Genomic DNA, 18,241 nt, shown 5'->3' on the forward strand with positions numbered 1-18,241 from the left:
TCCTACAGGAGTCTCACACCTCATAATTTTGTACTATTGCAAGCCTAGTTACCGCTCCCACCGTAGTCACACTCCCTATCATTATGCACTACTGCAAGCGCAGTGACCGATTTTACGGGAGATGCACACCTTATTACATACTACTGCTAGTGCAGTGACCCCTCCTACAGTAGACACACACCTTTTTATCATGCACCACTGCTAGCGCAGTGACCGCTCCTACGGGGAATGCACACATTAATATTATGCACCACTGCAAGTGCAGTGACCGCTCCTACAAGAGACGCACACCTGATTACACACTGCTGCTAGGGCAGTAATTTCTCATACGGGAGACACACACCCTATTATTAAGAAAAAACTGCAAGCACAGTGACTGCTCCTATGGGAGAAGCTCACCTTACTATTATGTGCCACCGCAAGTGCAGTGACAGCTCCCACTAGAGTAATCAAGCATCACTGCTAGTCCAGCGACCGCTCCCACGGGGGAAGCCCACCTTATTATTATGCACCACTACAAGTGTAGTGACCGCTCCCACTGGAGACGTACAACTTATTATGCACCACTGCAAGTGCAGTGACCGCTCCTACGGGAGACACACACTTGATTACACACTACTGCTAGTGCAGTGACCACTCCTACGGGAGACGCATATCTTATTATGCACCACTGTTAGTAGTGACCGCTCCTACGGGAGACGTACACCTCATAATTATGCACCACTGCAAGTGCAGTGACTGCTCCTACGGGAGACGCACACCTTATAATTATGCACCACTGCAAGTGCAGTGACTGCTCCTACGGGAGACGCACACCTTATAATTATGCACCACTGCAAGCGCAGTGACTGCTCCTACGGGAGACGTACACCTTATTACACACTGCCGCTAGGGCAGCGACCACTCATACCCCACACAGGAGACACACACCTTATTATCATGCACCACTGTTAGTACAGTGACCGCTCCTACGGGAGACGTACACCTCATAATTATTCACCACTGCAAGTGCAGTGACTGCTCCTACGAGAGTGACTGCTCCTACATGAGATTTAAAAAAAATTAAAAATCAGTATACCAAAGGAGTATTGCACCACAGGGGGTGCTGTTTTTTTTCTAAAAATAAGGTCTGAAAAAATTAATAAAGTGAAGGTGTTTTCATAGCAGATGTTTTCACAGAATTTCAAAAATAGTATAACTTTTTCTATTTATCTACAAACAAAAAAGTCAGATACTGTTCCATCTTGGAGTAGCATCAAGCACCTTATGTCAAAATCAGATCACCCAAAAAGAGTAGCTGAAATGATGCCCATCATAAATTCTCCAGCACATGACTATGACACACTTTGAACAGTTTTACAGAATTGTTACAAAATGACTACAAAACTAGGCCAATTCTTTTTTTTTTTTTCCATAGTTGTTCAGTAATGGAATTTTATTTATGTTTAAATTGTTTATTGTGAAAAAAAACAAACATTACATCAGTACAGATAGTTACATATCATTGTTTTTCTTTTTCTTTTTTCTTTTTACAAAAGAGACAAAAAAATTATAAAAAAACTATATATATATATATATATATATATATATAATAAAAAAGAGAAATATTAATAATAATAATGATAATAATAAAAGAGGAAAAGAAAAATAGAAACATAAGTATTAAGTGTAGTAAAAATTACAATCAAATGTTCAGATACATTGTCAATGTTGAAAGTAAATATTTACAATTAAACGGTATAAAATGGTGTTAGATAAAACAAAAAAGTTTAATTAATACGAAGGAGAAGCACTTTAGCAGCATCTAGACCAGCAGCCAGTTTCGCGTCGTCCGCCTCAGTTTCGGCCCTTGTTTTGACTCGGGAGGCGTGTCCAAACGCCAGGTAACCACTATATAGTGAGCACGCTAGCATTAGTCGGCAGGAGAAGCACTTTAGCAGCATCTAGACCAGCAGCCTGTAAGTACATTTAAGATTTGTTTCAGTTGTTGTGTATGGTTTGAGGACTTGTTTCCAGCTGTTTGTGTAAAGTTGTAGGACATTTAAACTTGCTTTCAGTTGTGTATAATACTAGAAGTTGTTTAGCCACTGTTTCCTTGGTTACTATAAGAGCTTGTGTAGCGAACGCAGACGCGGTTTCGCGTCGTCCGCCTCAGTTTCGGCCCTTGTTTTGACTCGGGAGGCGTGTCCAAACGCCAGGTAACCACTATATAGTGAGCACGCTAGCATTAGTCGGCAGGAGAAACACTTTAGCAGCATCTAGACCAGCAGCCTGTAAGTACATTTAAAGAGCCCATATTATACATGAAATAGGGTCATATCCTGGTTGTAAGGGTCTCCAACAACAGTCTAATATGCATGCAAGGTCAAAAAACACTTTCATGGTCTTATAATCTGCATTTATTTTTACCTAATTATCCCAGCGACTCCTGTATGAATCGTCCAGTGATTCATTTGTTCCCAAACCCCTCCTTAGCGCGGAGCTAATCTGCGCTGATTGGACCGATGACAGTCTGTCGCGATTGGTCGACTGCCTTCAGTCAGAGAGGCAAATGGCCAATAGCTAATCAGCAATTTAAAAAGTAATCACAGTTCATACACGCTCGATAGTGCAGACGTGGATTTTAGCTGCCACACTATGGCGAGTGGATAGTGCCACGGATAACCGAACGAAGGAGACAGTCGTGTACTGGCCATACCACACACACACAAAAACACACACACACCTCCGGATGACAACGCTCCCGCTTCCGCCCGCACCCGCCAGGTTTTAGCCTGAGAACCCGCTCCGTTTTCTGCCCGCCGCGCCCGGTCCCGCTAGAGCGGAGAACACAACCAAAAATCACCCAGTATACAGTCCAGACAGCCAAGCTGTCGTTCGTTCGCTCGCTCTCTTTCTCTCTCTCTCTCACATTCGCGCGCGTGCGCACTAACACACACACAAGCACCACGCAGACTCTCTCTTTCTAATTCGCATAGCAATATCCGTGATATTGCTAGACAGCCCGCTCCCGTCCCAAATTAAACCAGTTACCGACCGCTCCCGCGATTTATTCGGAAATTTATTCCCGCGGCTGTCCCCGCGCCAGATTTCTGCGGCGCGGGAATAAATTTCCGAATAAATCGCGGGAGCAGAACTCTAGCACGGAGCTCCATAAACAAACAGCACGCGTCGCGTTTTTAACGTGACTTTGCACGCGATAAGATAAAATATCCAGTTAACCTGATACAGTACACGCGGTTACAAGTAACAAATCACAACTAAATACATTTGCAAGCTAGAGTAAACGAGGCAACAACTTTAACCGCACGTACTTACACTTGAGAAATGGAAGAAACCCATCCTGATGTCCATCAGTAAGTTACTGATCCTTCCTTTAACAAACGCAGATGAAGTATTCTTTGTAGCATGTAGCTTCCAGAAGTTTCCAGTAGTTTCCAACTGCTTGGCTATAATGCTGAGGTTTCATCTTTGGGTAGAGACTCAATATATCCATCTGCAATGTGACTTCAATCGACCGGCATGTTTGTGTGCGTGTGTTTGTGGGTGTGTGTGTGTGTGTGTGTGTGTGTGTGTGTGTGTGTGTGTGTGTGTGTCTGGGTTACTGCGTCAGAGGGCGTGGCCTCAGGTTTGAAATCTCCCGGGTTTGCGCGTGCACGTGAAAAACTTTGTTTCGTTCGTACGTCATGGCGAAACACCTAATGAGTCGGTATCAAGGCGACTCGTTTGAAGCACTATGAATCGACTCTTTTATAGATGAATCAACAGTTTTAAACACTGTATTCTTACAGATTTAAGCCTTAGCTGGATACTTCACTTCACTTAGAGCTGTGTTACACACTACATGGAGGGGAATTTTCAAAAACCCATAATATGGGCTCTTTAAGATTTGTTTCAGTTGTTGTGTATGGTTTGAGGACTTGTTTCCAGCTGTTTGTGTAAAGTTGTAGGACATTTAAACTTGCTTTCAGTTGTGTATAATACTAGAAGTTGTTTAGCCACTGTTTCCTTGGTTACTATAAGAGCTTGTGTAGCGAACGCAGACGCGGTTTCGCGTCGTCCGCCTCAGTTTCGGCCCTTGTTTTGACTCGGGAGGCGTGTCCAAACGCCAGGTAACCACTATATAGTGAGCACGCTAGCATTAGTCGGCAGGAGAAGCACTTTAGCAGCATCTAGACCAGCAGCCTGTAAGTACATTTAAGATTTGTTTCAGTTGTTGTGTATGGTTTGAGGACTTGTTTCCAGCTGTTTGTGTAAAGTTGTAGGACATTTAAACTTGCTTTCAGTTGTGTATAATACTAGAAGTTGTTTAGCCACTGTTTCCTTGGTTACTATAAGAGCTTGTGTAGCGAACGCAGACGCGGTTTCGCGTCGTCCGCCTCAGTTTCGGCCCTTGTTTTGACTCGGGAGGCGTGTCCAAACGCCAGGTAACCACTATATAGTGAGCACGCTAGCATTAGTCGGCAGGAGAAGCACTTTAGCAGCATCTAGACCAGCAGCCTGTAAGTACATTTAAGATTTGTTTCAGTTGTTGTGTATATGGTTTGAGGACTTGTTTCCAGCTGTTTGTGTAAAGTTGTAGGACATTTAAACTTGCTTTCAGTTGTGTATAATACTAGAAGTTGTTTAGCCACTGTTTCCTTGGTTACTATAAGAGCTTGTGCAGCGAACGCAGACGCGGTTTCGCGTCGTCCGCCTCAGTTTCGGCCCTTGTTTTGACTCTCGAGGCGTGTCCAAACGCCAGGTAACCACTATATAGTGAGCACGGTAGCATTAGTCGGCAGGAGAAGCACTTTAGCAGCATCTAGAACAGCAGCCTGTAAGTACATTTAAGATTTGTTTCAGTTGTTGTGTATGGTTTGAGGACTTGTTTCCAGCTGTTTGTGTAAAGTTGTAGGACATTTAAACTTGCTTTCAGTTGTGTATAATACTAGAAGTTGTTTAGCCACTGTTTCCTTGGTTACTATAAGAGCTTGTGCAGCGAACGCAGACGCGGTTTCGCGTCGTCCGCCTCAGTTTCGGCCCTTGTTTTGACTCGGGAGGCGTGTCCAAACGCCAGGTAACCACTATATAGTGAGCACGGTAGCATTAGTCGGCAGGAGAAGCACTTTAGCAGCATCTAGAACAGCAGCCTGTAAGTACATTTAAGATTTGTTTCAGTTGTTGTGTATGGTTTGAGGACTTGTTTCCAGCTGTTTGTGTAAAGTTGTAGGACATTTAAACTTGCTTTCAGTTGTGTATAATACTAGAAGTTGTTTAGCCACTGTTTCCTTGGTTACTATAAGAGCTTGTGCAGCGAACGCAGACGCGGTTTCGCGTCGTCCGCCTCAGTTTCGGCCCTTGTTTTGACTCTCGAGGCGTGTCCAAACGCCAGGTAACCACTACCCAGCAAACATGCTACTTTGGGGCCCATAAGGGGCCCATGTGGGCAGCACACTGTGGGCCCAGATACCGGCGTGAAATGTGGGGCACGTGTGGGACCCACACTGTGGGGCAGGTGTGGGGCCCCTTTGGGACAGCCCAAAAGTGTGGGCCGACTGTGGGCTATCCCACACTAATCAGAGTGGGTTATCCCACAGTCAGCCCACACTTTTGGGCTGTCCCAAAGGGGCCCCACACCTGCCCCACAGTGTGGGTCCCACACGTGCCCCACATTTCACCCCGGTATCTGGGCCCACAGTTGCATGAAGTGTGGGGCATGTGTGGGCCCACTGAGACAGCCCAAAAGTGTGGGCTGACTGTGGGATAACCCGCTCTGATTAGTGTGGGATAGCCCACAGTCGGCCCACACTTTTGGGCTGTCCCAAAGGGGCCCCACAAGTGCCCCACAGTGTGAGTCCCACAGTCAGCCCACACCATTGGGCCCACAGTGGGCGGCTCGCAATGACCCTGTCTGAGCCACTGAGTCTGGTTCTACTTTGTACATACAGAAAACCATTATACAATGCATTTTCAGAACAGTTTTACTTGACAATAAACTGGGTCATGTTAGTAAATATTTATTTACAGAGTTTAATAACAAAAAATGAACAACTGTATGATATTGAAACAGAATTATATTTTATACAAAATCAAACGTGAATAAACACACAAAAGAAAACGCAATTTTTTAACTCCAAAAAATTAATTAAAAGTAAGTCCCTTCTGAGTTTTGGCCCTTCCTTGGTGCCCACCATCTCTGTCTCTTGACTTTCTTAACCATGACTTTATTGTTGCTTCTACTTGGGAAGCTGTTCCTTTGCTGATTTTTGTTACAGCGTCTGGGAAATAAAACAATTGAAATACAAATGTTAAAATCAATGTGTTATTTACGTTCTATGGACCCTTTTCACAATTCTGGGTTGTTTAGTAGCAGAAGTGATCATACTTATGGCAGAATACAACAAAATGTTTGCATTTTATTTTGCTCCAATAACCAAAGGAAAACTCAGTGATGGTGTTATCAATACTTTCAGAAAAAGCAAAAAAAAAATAATAATAATAATTGTGTGAGACTGGTAATGGCAACCAGAGGAGAGAACAACATCAAATTTACTGTCCTGCCCATAGGCACTGCATTAGAAACACCTGACATAAGCAATCTTTTTTTTTTTTTATTTTGACGCACAGTTGACATTACAAAGTATAGCTTTAGAAGTGTACAAAGAACTAAAGATTTAAGATGCTGATCACCATTAAACACATCATAACCTTTTTGTGAAAAGGGTCCATGTACTCTTACAAAAAATTTTTTATTCTCAAGTATACTATTAATATATTCATTTTAAACTACAATTAGGAAGGAATAGAGTATATTCAGTATACAGCAGAATAAAACTATAGTGGTTTGGTGAAAGTGTACTCACTTTGTACCTCAAGGAAGTGTGTGTGTGTGTGTGTGTGTGTGTGTATCTATTACTGTGTGTGCAGTTGTAATGGTTAAGTGCAATAGTCAAGTTCTGAGCAAAGAATAGAGTACATAAACTAAGTATTTACAACAAGTATTATAAAAGTATACTACTCAGGAGTTCACTTGCCGTACAAATGAAAAATGTCATTGTGTAATTTTCAAGTAGTACACTTACAATTATACTAGTAGTTAATACATAACGTATTTCACATCTATTGAATCTGAGATTAGATTTTCTTTTAAGGGTTGTTTCTGTTTCTAAATTTTTAATACTCTGTTAAACTGTAAAAACTGTTAAAAACTGTTAAAAAGATGTGCTTGGCAGGCTTTAAAATTAGACAAATTGACCAACATTATAAATAAAGTTAAAAACTTATATTATTATTTGTAGTTGTTACAAAGCCCCTGGGGTTGTAAAAAGATTCCAGGATAATGAAAAGTGTTTCAGTCTTTAAAAATTTGTGGACAAATAAATGTTACTTACTTAACTGTTTCTACTGTTCTTACTGTACATGACTAGTAATTTTTTCTTCAGATTTCCTTTTTAACTTACAGAGGGTTATAATATAGAAACATTACATACTCTACCTTTAAATGCTTTGCAGATCAGCATGCCCCTAATGACCTTTTTATCTGGTCAGAGCCCTTCTAGCAGTTGCTAGGCTAGTGGGGTGTCAGCACAGTATCGTACATCTGCTCTGCATCTCTGGGACAGCTCTGTGTAATCCAAACGTAAACAAATCTGTTACAGTCGTTGTAACCCTCGTCTTAAACCAAGTGTATTTATACAATCAAAAGTGATATTATTATCGTTTTTAACAACTTGATTACAAAAACATAACGTTTACAGAGGATTTCAGCGTGGTGGAGCCCTTTAGTTAACTTTGCAGTTATCATATAACACAACCGGCCGCTAACTGCCGTTTTCATACAATGTCAGCAAACAGATACAATCTTCACCACTAATTAACTCTTTAACTGCACGTTACCTCACTAAACCTGTAAACACACTTGAGTAACATGTTATCTTAACATTTCATCAATTTTGTGATAGGATTTACCCACCTAAAAGATGAGACGGCTGCGTTGTTGTTCAAAATCAAGGCGCTCTAGTAATGACACTCTTGCGGTTCACCGTTACCATAGCAACCCTGTAAACAAACCATCCCGGTCCCACCCACTCTCCACTCATGATATTTAAATACAGCTTTAGATGAATCATGAAGAAAATTAACAAAGAGAAGCAGATTTTATTATAAATACTTATAAGAAAAAAACATACATATAAACGTGTGACTAACCATTCAAGGTGTCACACTTTCCCCAAGAAAATAATTGCTCCAGTTATGATTTTTATTTATTTTTTTTCACTTAAGGACACTTTTTTTAAACACTTTTGGTGTCAAAATTGTCTAAAAAAGTGGACAATAAACATTTTGGGTGGCTCAATTGGCTACCCCACATGGGAGCCACATGTGTTTTTCTGTTGGATTGTCCTGCCCACACTGTCCCACAGTAAACCCACACTTACCTACAGAGGGTCCACACTGTGATCATATGTGATCAAGATTATATATAAAACTATAATTTCTAGATGATTTTCTCTCAGCAGCAAGGCAGTTTTTGTCCTTCACACTATTTTGACCAAAATGAAAATGATTTATTGTAATTTTTATATACAAGCTAAATATAAAATTTAACTTAAATTTACCCACGAAATACAAGTTGGGGCCACAAAGGGAAAATCCATTGGGCCCCGCTTGGGCTGACCTATATGGGGCCCACATGTGTTTTTCTGTGGGCAAGCCCACTGTGGGATTGCCCACAGAAAACCCACATTGGGCCCCAAAGGGTAAAATCCATAGGGTCCCAAATAGGCTGACCCATATGGGGCCCACATGTGTTTTTCTGTGGGCAAGCCCACTGTGGGATTGCCCACAGAAAACCAACATTGGGGCCCCAAAGGGCAAAATCCATTGGGCCCCACATGGGCTGACCCATTGGGGCCCACATGGGTTTTTCTGTGGGCAAACCCACTGTGGGCTTGCCCACAGAAAAACCCATGTGGGTCCCAAAGGGGAAAATATTTTAAGGGCCTGCATAGGCTACCCCACATGGGGCCCACATGTGTTTTTCTGTGGGATTGTCTTGCCCACACTGTCCCACAGTAAACCCACACTTACCCACAGTGGGCCCACACTGTCATGTTTGCTGGGAAGGTTTGTTTTAAAAGTTTTACAGATATAACCCGATTTAAAGTTAAAGTTCTAAAGTTTTAGTTTTTTATATGATGTTTAATTATGTTCCTGCTTTTGAAAATATTATGTTAACATTTTATACAACGTAGTACTATTTTATTCTCAGTAATCTATTGTTTGAATAAAGTAACAGGAAAGTGTGTAATTAGTGTTATAATGAAACATTTTACCCGATTTCTTTTTGTTAATTAAAAGCTGTGCACAATTCTGCCCCGGCCTATGTCAGTGAAGTGATCTTATTAGACTTTATTCAGCTTGTAGACTGTCAAGATCCCATGACCAGTTTTTGTCTGTCTCGGTCTCGCTTTTTTTTTTGTCAGTCTCTTGGTCTTACAACAAATCAAAAGGTGATAGAGGTTTCTGTGTTGCGGCCTCAATGCTCTGGAACAGGCTCCCTCTGAACATCGGGATTGCTACATCATTGGATGCTTTTAAATCTAACTTAAAGACTTATTTTTACTTCTTTCCTTTGAGTGACAAATTCGTGTTATTTTTTATTTGTATTTTAGTATTACTTTTAAACATACATTTTCCTGTATACTAGTTTTTTTATTTTATTGTGTAGTTTATTTTATTGTAAAGTACTTTGGATCAAAGACGGTTGTGTAAAATTGTGCTCTATAAATAAAGTTTGCCTTGCCTAGAGTGGCAAAAAAGCTAAACAAAAGACTTTTATTTTGGCGTGACCTGACGTCATCAGGCGGCGCCGCTACAGCGCGGTGATTCAACTGGAGAAAGGTTTGCTTTAAAAGTTTTACAGATATAACCCGATTTAAAGTTAAAGTACTAAAGTTTTAGGATTGTTTATACGATGCAAAATTATGTTCTTGCTGTTGGAAATATTATTTTAACCCTTTATACAACGTAGTACTATTTTATTCTCAGTAATCGAGGGCTATTGTTTGAATAAAGTAACAGAAAAGTGTGTAATACGTGTTTCAATGAAACGTTTTACCTGATTTATTTTTGTTGTAGCAACAGTAAACTGTGTAATGAGTGTTTTAGTGAAGGTTTAATTTATTAAACAGCATGATGTCAATCTATTCTAAGTATACATCACTATAAGAAATGGAGTACTAGGTTTCATCAGCTCATTTGTGGCTATAGTTTCTTGCTCAGACTTACCTGATTTCTTTTTGTTAATTACTCTCATATAAAGAAACTGTTGAAGCAAGTGTTGAAGAGAAGTTATTTTGTTTCTGTTCATTGTTTTATTAATTTTAAACAGGACATTTGTATTGTTTTGTTCATTTTAAACAGGATAAAGTGTCCAAACGCAGAGAAAAACTCCTGCTGAAGCGACTGATCTCCACACTGTTATAAAGATGGCGTTTATCAAAGAGGAGAGTGAAGATGTGAAGATTGAAGAAATATTCACAGTCAAACAGGAAGATCTGCAGGAACAAACAGGTTGATTTTCATTCTCAAAACCAACTCAGTCATTTCATCCTCATTCAGATATTTTAATAATAAGAATACTAAATTAAATCCATCTTGCAGCCTTGAGTGTGCTGCCTAGTTCTTCTAAATGCACATAAGCACTCATTGAAAGAGAGTAATGAGTTTCTTTCTTGTTACTTGTTCTCGTGTCTTTTGTCATTTTTTTATGTATTATTAGTCTCCCATTTTCTCTAACTTCTTAAGGTTATTGCTTTTCTTGTTCTCCTGCTGTTTGTGAAGCGTCCTTGAGCACCGACGCTTTATAAAATAAATTTAAAAAGTTTAACTGAGCTGGTGATATTTGACCTACAGTATTCATCTAGTACAGGGTTTTTCAAAGTCTAAGACAGTGGGCCTCCCTTTTGACACAACTTATCCATTGGCGCCCCCCTCCTCGCACACATGCGCGCACACACACACACAAAAATTCTGGAGGTTTTTCTGCTAATTCATCATAATTGGTTTCAAGGTGTCGCCGAAGTTTAGCGGGTCTCATGCTGTCATTAGCCAAAATATCTTGACAAACCACACATAAAGGTCGTGGTTCATCAGCTGGTCCTGTACACATAATCCTAAATTCAAATACTGACCATCATATCGTCGTCTTTTGGGTAAGCCCTGAACTTGAAGGCTTTGAATCGGGGGGGTCTCAGAAACCGATCCATTGTATTAGCAGGCGTATACCTGTATTGGCGGGCTTGCCGAACAGAAGCGAATTCACAGCTATGGCCTTCTGGGTAAAAAAGGTTTTCTTATTTTTGACGTATTATTTTTTTTTAGCTTTGTTTAATTAAAACGTTTAAAAATAATAAAAAATATATCTAATAATTAAACTTAATAATTATATTTTTATTATATAATATTTTTTCCTGCGCCTCCCCTGACATGCTCTGGCGCCCCCCTGGGGAGGCGCGCCTCACACTTTGAAAACGCCTGATCTAGTAGATATCAGCTATTACAGTGATAGTGTTGACTTAGTACTTTCCATTTGCATAAGTCACGTTGATCACAATTCCCCTTTTTTCATCAACTTCTTTATGAGTTTAAACTTGTTTCAAGTAGTTGTTACTACTTCTCACAGATAATGTCTGAGTTAGAAGTACATCATTATCATAATAACTAATTACCAGGGCTATTGTGTTTAAACAGGGTTTCCGCTGCGTCATAAAATGTCTTAAGATCCAAAATCAAACACAAAATTTTAAATCTTTAGCTAGAAATATTTAAAATACATATAAAAAATGATTATTTATTTAATAAATTATTGTATTTTATATATTTTTTTCATTTATTATTATTTTTTTTTAATGGGGCAAATAAAAATCTTTTCCATCTGGACCATTTGAAAACATTTATTTCTGAAATGTTACTAAAGTGGTTTATAGTTAAATGAAATGTTCAGTTCTTGATATAACATATGGATGTTATGTAATGTAAGTCAGTAATTGTAATGCAGCATCATAATGAACAAATATGCGCTAGTCATTGGCTTATATTAATAAGGAGTTCAAAAATGGTCACGTCCGTAACGCAAAATTGTGGTTGTTTAGAGCAAAGACCTGAGATGAGTTGGCGATCATAATTAGTATGGACATATTTTGGCTTTGTATACAAAGTTTAATTTTATTTGTTATAATATTTATTCCACAATATAAACTTTTTCATTAAATCGTTACGGACGTGACACGTGACCGAAGCTGCGTGATGTCTTAAATATGTAGCTCATAAATCAAAAGGGCAATAATGTTATAAAAAAGTAAGGATAATTATTTATACTACAGACTCCAATCCTTCTGCAGAATGATTACTGTTAACATAAAGCATGGAAAAGGTGAGTCTTTAACCCCTTTTTTGAAAGCACGAAAAGTGGTTGGATGATAATGAAAATTAGCATTGGCACAATCCTCATATTTCATGGATAAACAAAACAATTTCCTTAAAAATTCAACAAGAGCACATCATAACAATAAAATATATATCTTAATAAGCAAATTGAAATAGGTTTTGTTGTTTTGGTCAAAAGTTTATTTTTTTATGATTAGGTTGACATTTTCATGGAATTGCTCATATATATATAATTTATAATTTTTTTCATTTCTTTTTTTCTTTTTTTAATGGGGCAAATAAAAATCTTTTCCATCTAGACCATTGGAAAAATTCTTTAGCTTTATCCCTTTATGGGTCTAAAATTTCATTCATAATGGTCTTTAAAATGTCATAAAAAGAAACCTGCAGAAACCCTGGTTTACAATTTGTCAAATGATGTGGATGCCCCCAATATTAAATATGCTAAATGAAATGGACACTACAATATTTGTTATAAAACATTGTACAGTATTCTAAGCTATAAGATGTTGCTGTGGGATGACGTGAGACAAAACAAACTAAATATAGTGGAACAATAACGTTTAGCATTGCACTGACTACAACTGGCCAACAAACTAGTCTAAAAATGACATTTTCTGCTTAAGAAATGGATTACAGCATGCTGATGATATGCAAACATTTGAGTGTGAAATTCGTCAGTATTGACAAAATTCTTCATGTACCAGCAGGTCCAAAGATGCCATTTTAAATTGCAAAGAAATCTGTGTTTTTGAAACAAATGATTCATATGAATGATTAAGCCTGACATGTTTACTGCTCCAAAAGGTTTAAGGCTTGTCAAGATTAAATTGCATGTTTGAGCGGTCTCAACTCAAAATAACTTTCCGTGAGATAAAATACATCAGTGTATTTTTTTTCTCCAGGTGCACACCAGTAATATATTTTACAAATTTGGCTTTGGCTTAATCTAAGCCCTGTTTGTGAAACTCAGCCTCAAAGTTTCTCAAAAGAAAATATATTTTGTTCAAAGGGAAAAGGTTCTTGTTTTTTTACCCAGACATTAAAAAGAATATATTTTAGAGCAGTAATCACAATACAGTGAAAGCGTGATCTTTTTATCCAAGCTTATCATACAGTCAGAATCTTATACTGGCCCATGCCTAATGCTGCTTGATGTTGCAAAGTCATATTTTCTCATTTTATTGTTTTTCTTTGTATGAATAGTCATGAACACATTTGTTTGTAGAGCAAGTAGCCATTTATTATTCCAGGTTATTTCTCCAATAGGCAACTAAATTGGAGGTTCTAAAACAATAGCATATGAGATCAGGTCACTACTATGGCCCCATTTACACTAATGCGTTCGCATTCATCAAATTTGCTTAAACCATGTGTTCTTAAGTATGGCTGTATTTCACAAGGATTCTGACAAAGCAACGTGAAGCAGGCGCTGTACAAAATTTGCACTTAAGGAGGAAACACATCAAACTTAATAAATCATTTGAGCGCACATGGAATCATCTTAAAGGCAGACGAATGCAGATGTCTTGGACAGCTCGAGACATTATCTGGCACTTTCACTGAGTACATTTATACGGACACCAATACTCCCATTTTAATATGATTAATACTCTTATTAAGAGTCTACCATGTAAACAGTTGTTTTTTTTTTTTTTTATTACCTTAAAGGAACACCGAGTCACGAAATCCGGAGGTTTTTCTTTCTGTTCGGTATGGGGTATCAATTTCTATTACAGCAAAAGTCTAAAGATTAAAAATGAAACGTACTAAATTAGATGTAATGCTGGAAAGCCTGGTAATGCAGCATTAATTTTTTTCATTAATTATTTTATACTGAAACGTTCCTTCTAAAAGTGCTTCCTTGGTCTTATGCACATTTCTTTGCATGACTACAACAGGAAGTATAACAGCAACTGCATGCATTTTTTAAAAACATTTTATATATATATCAAATTAATTGCATGAGTTAACGCTCTAATTTTGACAGCACTTTAAATAAACAAATGTTTTCAAAGGGCAACAAATGTTTTTAAATAGAAAGCAGCAATTTGCAGCAGTTTCGAGAGCAAATAACACATCCCACTGCTTGTGTGTGCACGGCTCTTTGTAGCCATTATTTTAAACTTATTGTGCTGACGTTAAGTACATTTTGAATGTTACAGTAAACCTCCAATGCATTAAGACTTTTCCTTGCAAGCTACAATTTGCAGTGAGCGTGTATTCTCTCTCTTGCGCACAAGCAAATATTTATATGTATTGTGACAAATATTTAACTTAACGTTAATAGGCCTAAATAATGACCTATATTTTAAAATCTGCAGTTTCCTGTCAGCCCTCTTTCTTGCTTTGTTTCAAGCCGTACTTTTTGATTGTTTAAATTATTATATATTTGAACTTATATTTGAATCAAATGCTATGCCCTCGCTGTGAACATTGTGGTGTCTTGTTTCAGAGCTCTTTCATTCATCGTAGTTGCCAAGGTAGCATACAACATAATCATAATGATGCATCTGTTCTCGACCTTCAGGGTTTCATGACAGTTACGTGCATGAGTAGTTATCTAGATTATTTCATCTGAACTCAGATTAGTTACATCAAATGATCTTCAACTTGCTGTTATGGAACCAATTAAAGTGTGGACATTTAGTTTGGCTCACTAAACCACTTTTATGAAACAGCCCCTAGGGGTTATAAAATAATCCTGGGTGTTCATTAACAGACGTTTAACATTGGTAAACATCGGGGTAATGCTTTTATTTGTATATTTACATTGTCACTGTTCCCGATTAGACAAACAGCAGGTAACCTTTTTAAATGGCATTTCTGCATCTTGTCGAGTATATAAAATGTCATCATTTAGGTCTTCAGCTAAGCCTCCGGACATGCACAAAGGCAAGAAAACTGAGACAAAAGTACAAATGAATGAAAACAAGTAGCAAAGTATGTCATCTTGCCATATTCTCATCACTACAGTTAAAAGCAAAAGTGGCATTAAGCATTTGCATAAGTTCATTCATTCATTCTCCTTTAGCTTAGTCTCTTTATTCATTAGGGGTCACCACAGCGGAATGAACCACCAACTTATCCAGCATATGTTTTAAACAGCGGATGCCCTTCCAGCTGCAACCCAGTAGAGGGAAACATTTGCATAAGTTATATACAATAATGCAAACTCACAAATATAAGCTCAATTATCCGTAATTGCTATGAACATGCAGGATTTGTCTCAACCAGGTCTTCCAAGCATGTTAAAAATGTTGAGTGGAAGATACACATGAGGGAACACAACAGGAGTAATCTAGACAGAGTGCATTTGATCATTTGCATTTAAAGCCACAGGCACAAAAAGAGCTTGGTTTATCTCTGACCCCCAAAATTAAATATTCTGCAAGGTATTTGATCTGATTTTGAGCTGAAACCCCAGACCCATTCTGGAAACATTAAAGACTTACTTTACATCCTGTAAAAAAAGGTTCATAATAGGAACCCTTTAAAGGGATAGTTAACGCAGAAATGAAAATAGCCTCACCATTTACTCTCCCTCGTGTGGCTTTAAATCTTTGAGTTTCTTGATTCTGCTGAACACAAAAGAAGATATTGTGAAAAAATGATGGCTTACTTTGTGTTCCAGAAGAAAGGAAATATTTAAAACCACATGATGCAGAGTAAATGGTGAGGTCATTTTAATTTTCGGTTGAAACATCCATTTCATGCTTGTCGCTTTGTGCCTTCATACTAAAGTTCTTTTTTTTTTTTTTTTTTTTTTTTTTTTAGACCTGATAGTGCTGAAAGCAGAGACTCAACAATGGAATAAAATGGAAGAGCAACACCAAGAAATAACAGCTGATGAAAAACCCCAACTGACTGTAAAGACTTTATCACTCGGAAGACCTCGGAAATCCAAAACTGAGTGTAATTTTAGCAGTAAACAGCGTAGAAAGAGTTTCATTCAAAAGCTTAACCTTGGTGTTCACATGAGAGTTCACACTAGGGAGAAACCTCACACTTGCGAACAGTGTGGAAAGAGTTTTGGTAAAAAGAGAAGCTTAAAGACCCACATGAGAATTCACACTGGAGAAAGGCCGTACACATGCCAACAGTGTGGAAAGAGTTTTAAGCAAATTGGCACCCTTAAAGGCCACATGAGAATACACACCGGAGAGAGGCCGTACACATGCCAACAATGTGGAAAGAGTTTTAAGCAAAGTGCCACACTTAAAGGCCACATGAGAAGTCACACTGGAGAGAGGCCGTACACATGCCAACAGTGTGGACAAAGCTTCTATTATGCAGGAAACTTTGCAGCGCACAAGAGAATTCACACTGGAGAAAAGCCCTACACATGCCAACAGTGTGGAAAGAGTTTTAAGCAAAGTGGCACCCTTAAAGGCCACATGAGAATTCACAATGAAGGAAAAACACAGTGTGGGAAAAGTTTTGCTCAAAAACAAAAGCTTGACACCCACATGACGATCCACACTGGAGAGAAACCTTACACATGCACAGAGTGTGGTAAAAGTTTCACATGTAAAAGCTCACTCATTAACCACATGAAAACTCACACCAGAGAGAAGCTGTTTGCATGTAATCAGTGTGGAAAGAGCTTCACATGTAAAGCTAACCTCATGAACCACATGGATGGTCACTCTGGAACCATAGTGTTCATATGTGATCAGTGTGGAAAGAGTCTCACACGCAAAGACTACATTAAGCAACACATGAAGACTCACTCAAGAGAGGATCGTTTTAGATGCAGTGAGTGTGGAAAGAGCTTTAAACAAAAAATAAACCTCAGCGCTCACATGAAGCTTCACAATGCAGAGCAGAGTCCTCAACATTGAGACCTTGTCCACAAAAACACGAGTATATTGAAAACGGCAGCTTTTTCATGTAGTTTGGCTGTTCATTGACATGAAGTTTATTTATAAACTACTTTCGAGAGGATCACATGCTTATTATTGTTCACGACTGGTCCAGCATTAGCTAAAACATGATTCACCAATCAGATGATTCCTGACTTCCTATAAAGGACAAGAGATTCTTACCTCTGTTATCTTTGTCGTTATCTTTTAGACTCCCTAAAGCCCTGTTCAGACTGCACAATGCCATTTGTCAGTTACGACAGATGAGATTTGTTTCAGATTATGAGATTTTGACTTGATCAAATCTTGATGTGTTGTGGATAACAAATGAAGACTTTGGTTTCAAAACACTACACATTTATTTTGATGGACTAATCTCAGAAAAGAAACAAGTTTTCTTCATGAAGACAATTAAACTTTCTATAGACAACTGCTCGCCTTTAAATATACGTTCATGTGAAAACTCCAACATTACTACAAATAAATCGTTGTATGAGAAACCCAGTGTCTCGATTGTGAATGAGAACATGAGTGATTTGTTAGCTTACATGCTAATTTCAGTACTCAAATGCAAATCTAAATGTATTTACGTGCATTTTTTTTTTGTTTTTTAAGGGATAAAACAAAAAAATTTTCATCTTATTAAAAAAAATATCATGCCAAATATTCCCATAATTCTGATAAGTAGCCCAAACTGTGAACAAATGCAGATTTGAACTACTGCGCACATGTCAACGCAGATCCACTGATGAGCGTTTACACAAGCCACAGTCAAAACAAATGCAGAATCAATACTTTTACAAATCCTGAATCAATATTGGAGTTAGTTTTGCACGCTGGAGGAAGGACGACACCATGGCTGAAGTATTACTGTTAGACAGGTAATGTTCTGTTTTAAAAATCTTTCAGTCATGCAGAGCTGATGTAGACTGGGTTGTTATGAA

The 18,241-nt window shown here is 38.4% G+C and overlaps 1 protein-coding gene and 1 long non-coding RNA gene across 6 annotated transcripts in view; one reads left to right on the top strand and one right to left on the bottom strand.

The window, feature by feature from the left end:
- The first annotated feature begins 3,886 nt into the window (after positions 1-3,886).
- Positions 3,887-18,241, top strand: part of si:dkeyp-104f11.6 — a 68,150-nt gene continuing 53,795 nt past the window's right edge. Inside the window, exons 1-4 of one of the 5 annotated variants that reach the window (XM_087250256.1) lie at positions 9,846-9,885; positions 10,408-10,557; positions 16,210-16,519; positions 16,601-17,797. In XM_087250256.1, the coding sequence (XP_087106382.1) occupies positions 10,473-10,557; positions 16,210-16,519; positions 16,601-17,276 (1,071 nt within the window). In that variant the 5' untranslated portion in view covers positions 9,846-9,885; positions 10,408-10,472 and the 3' untranslated portion in view covers positions 17,277-17,797. Of the gene's footprint in view, positions 5,135-9,845; positions 9,886-10,405; positions 10,558-16,209; positions 17,798-18,241 lie in introns of those variants that run through there. The other 4 variants (XM_087250255.2, XM_087250254.2, XM_087250253.1 and 1 more) reach the window with 4 other exon arrangements.
- On the bottom strand, positions 5,985-8,033 carry LOC101885649 (uncharacterized). Its single transcript, NR_170096.1, has 3 exons — positions 7,955-8,033; positions 7,478-7,606; positions 5,985-6,260 (listed from the first exon to the last, which is right to left on the bottom strand). It is a non-coding gene; the product is annotated as an uncharacterized LOC101885649 (long non-coding RNA).

The sequence above is a fragment of the Danio rerio genome, chromosome 4 (genome assembly GCF_052040795.2).
Source record: "Danio rerio strain M-AB ecotype USA chromosome 4, GRCz13ab, whole genome shotgun sequence".
In the NCBI taxonomy this organism is placed as follows: domain Eukaryota; kingdom Metazoa; phylum Chordata; class Actinopteri; order Cypriniformes; family Danionidae; genus Danio; species Danio rerio.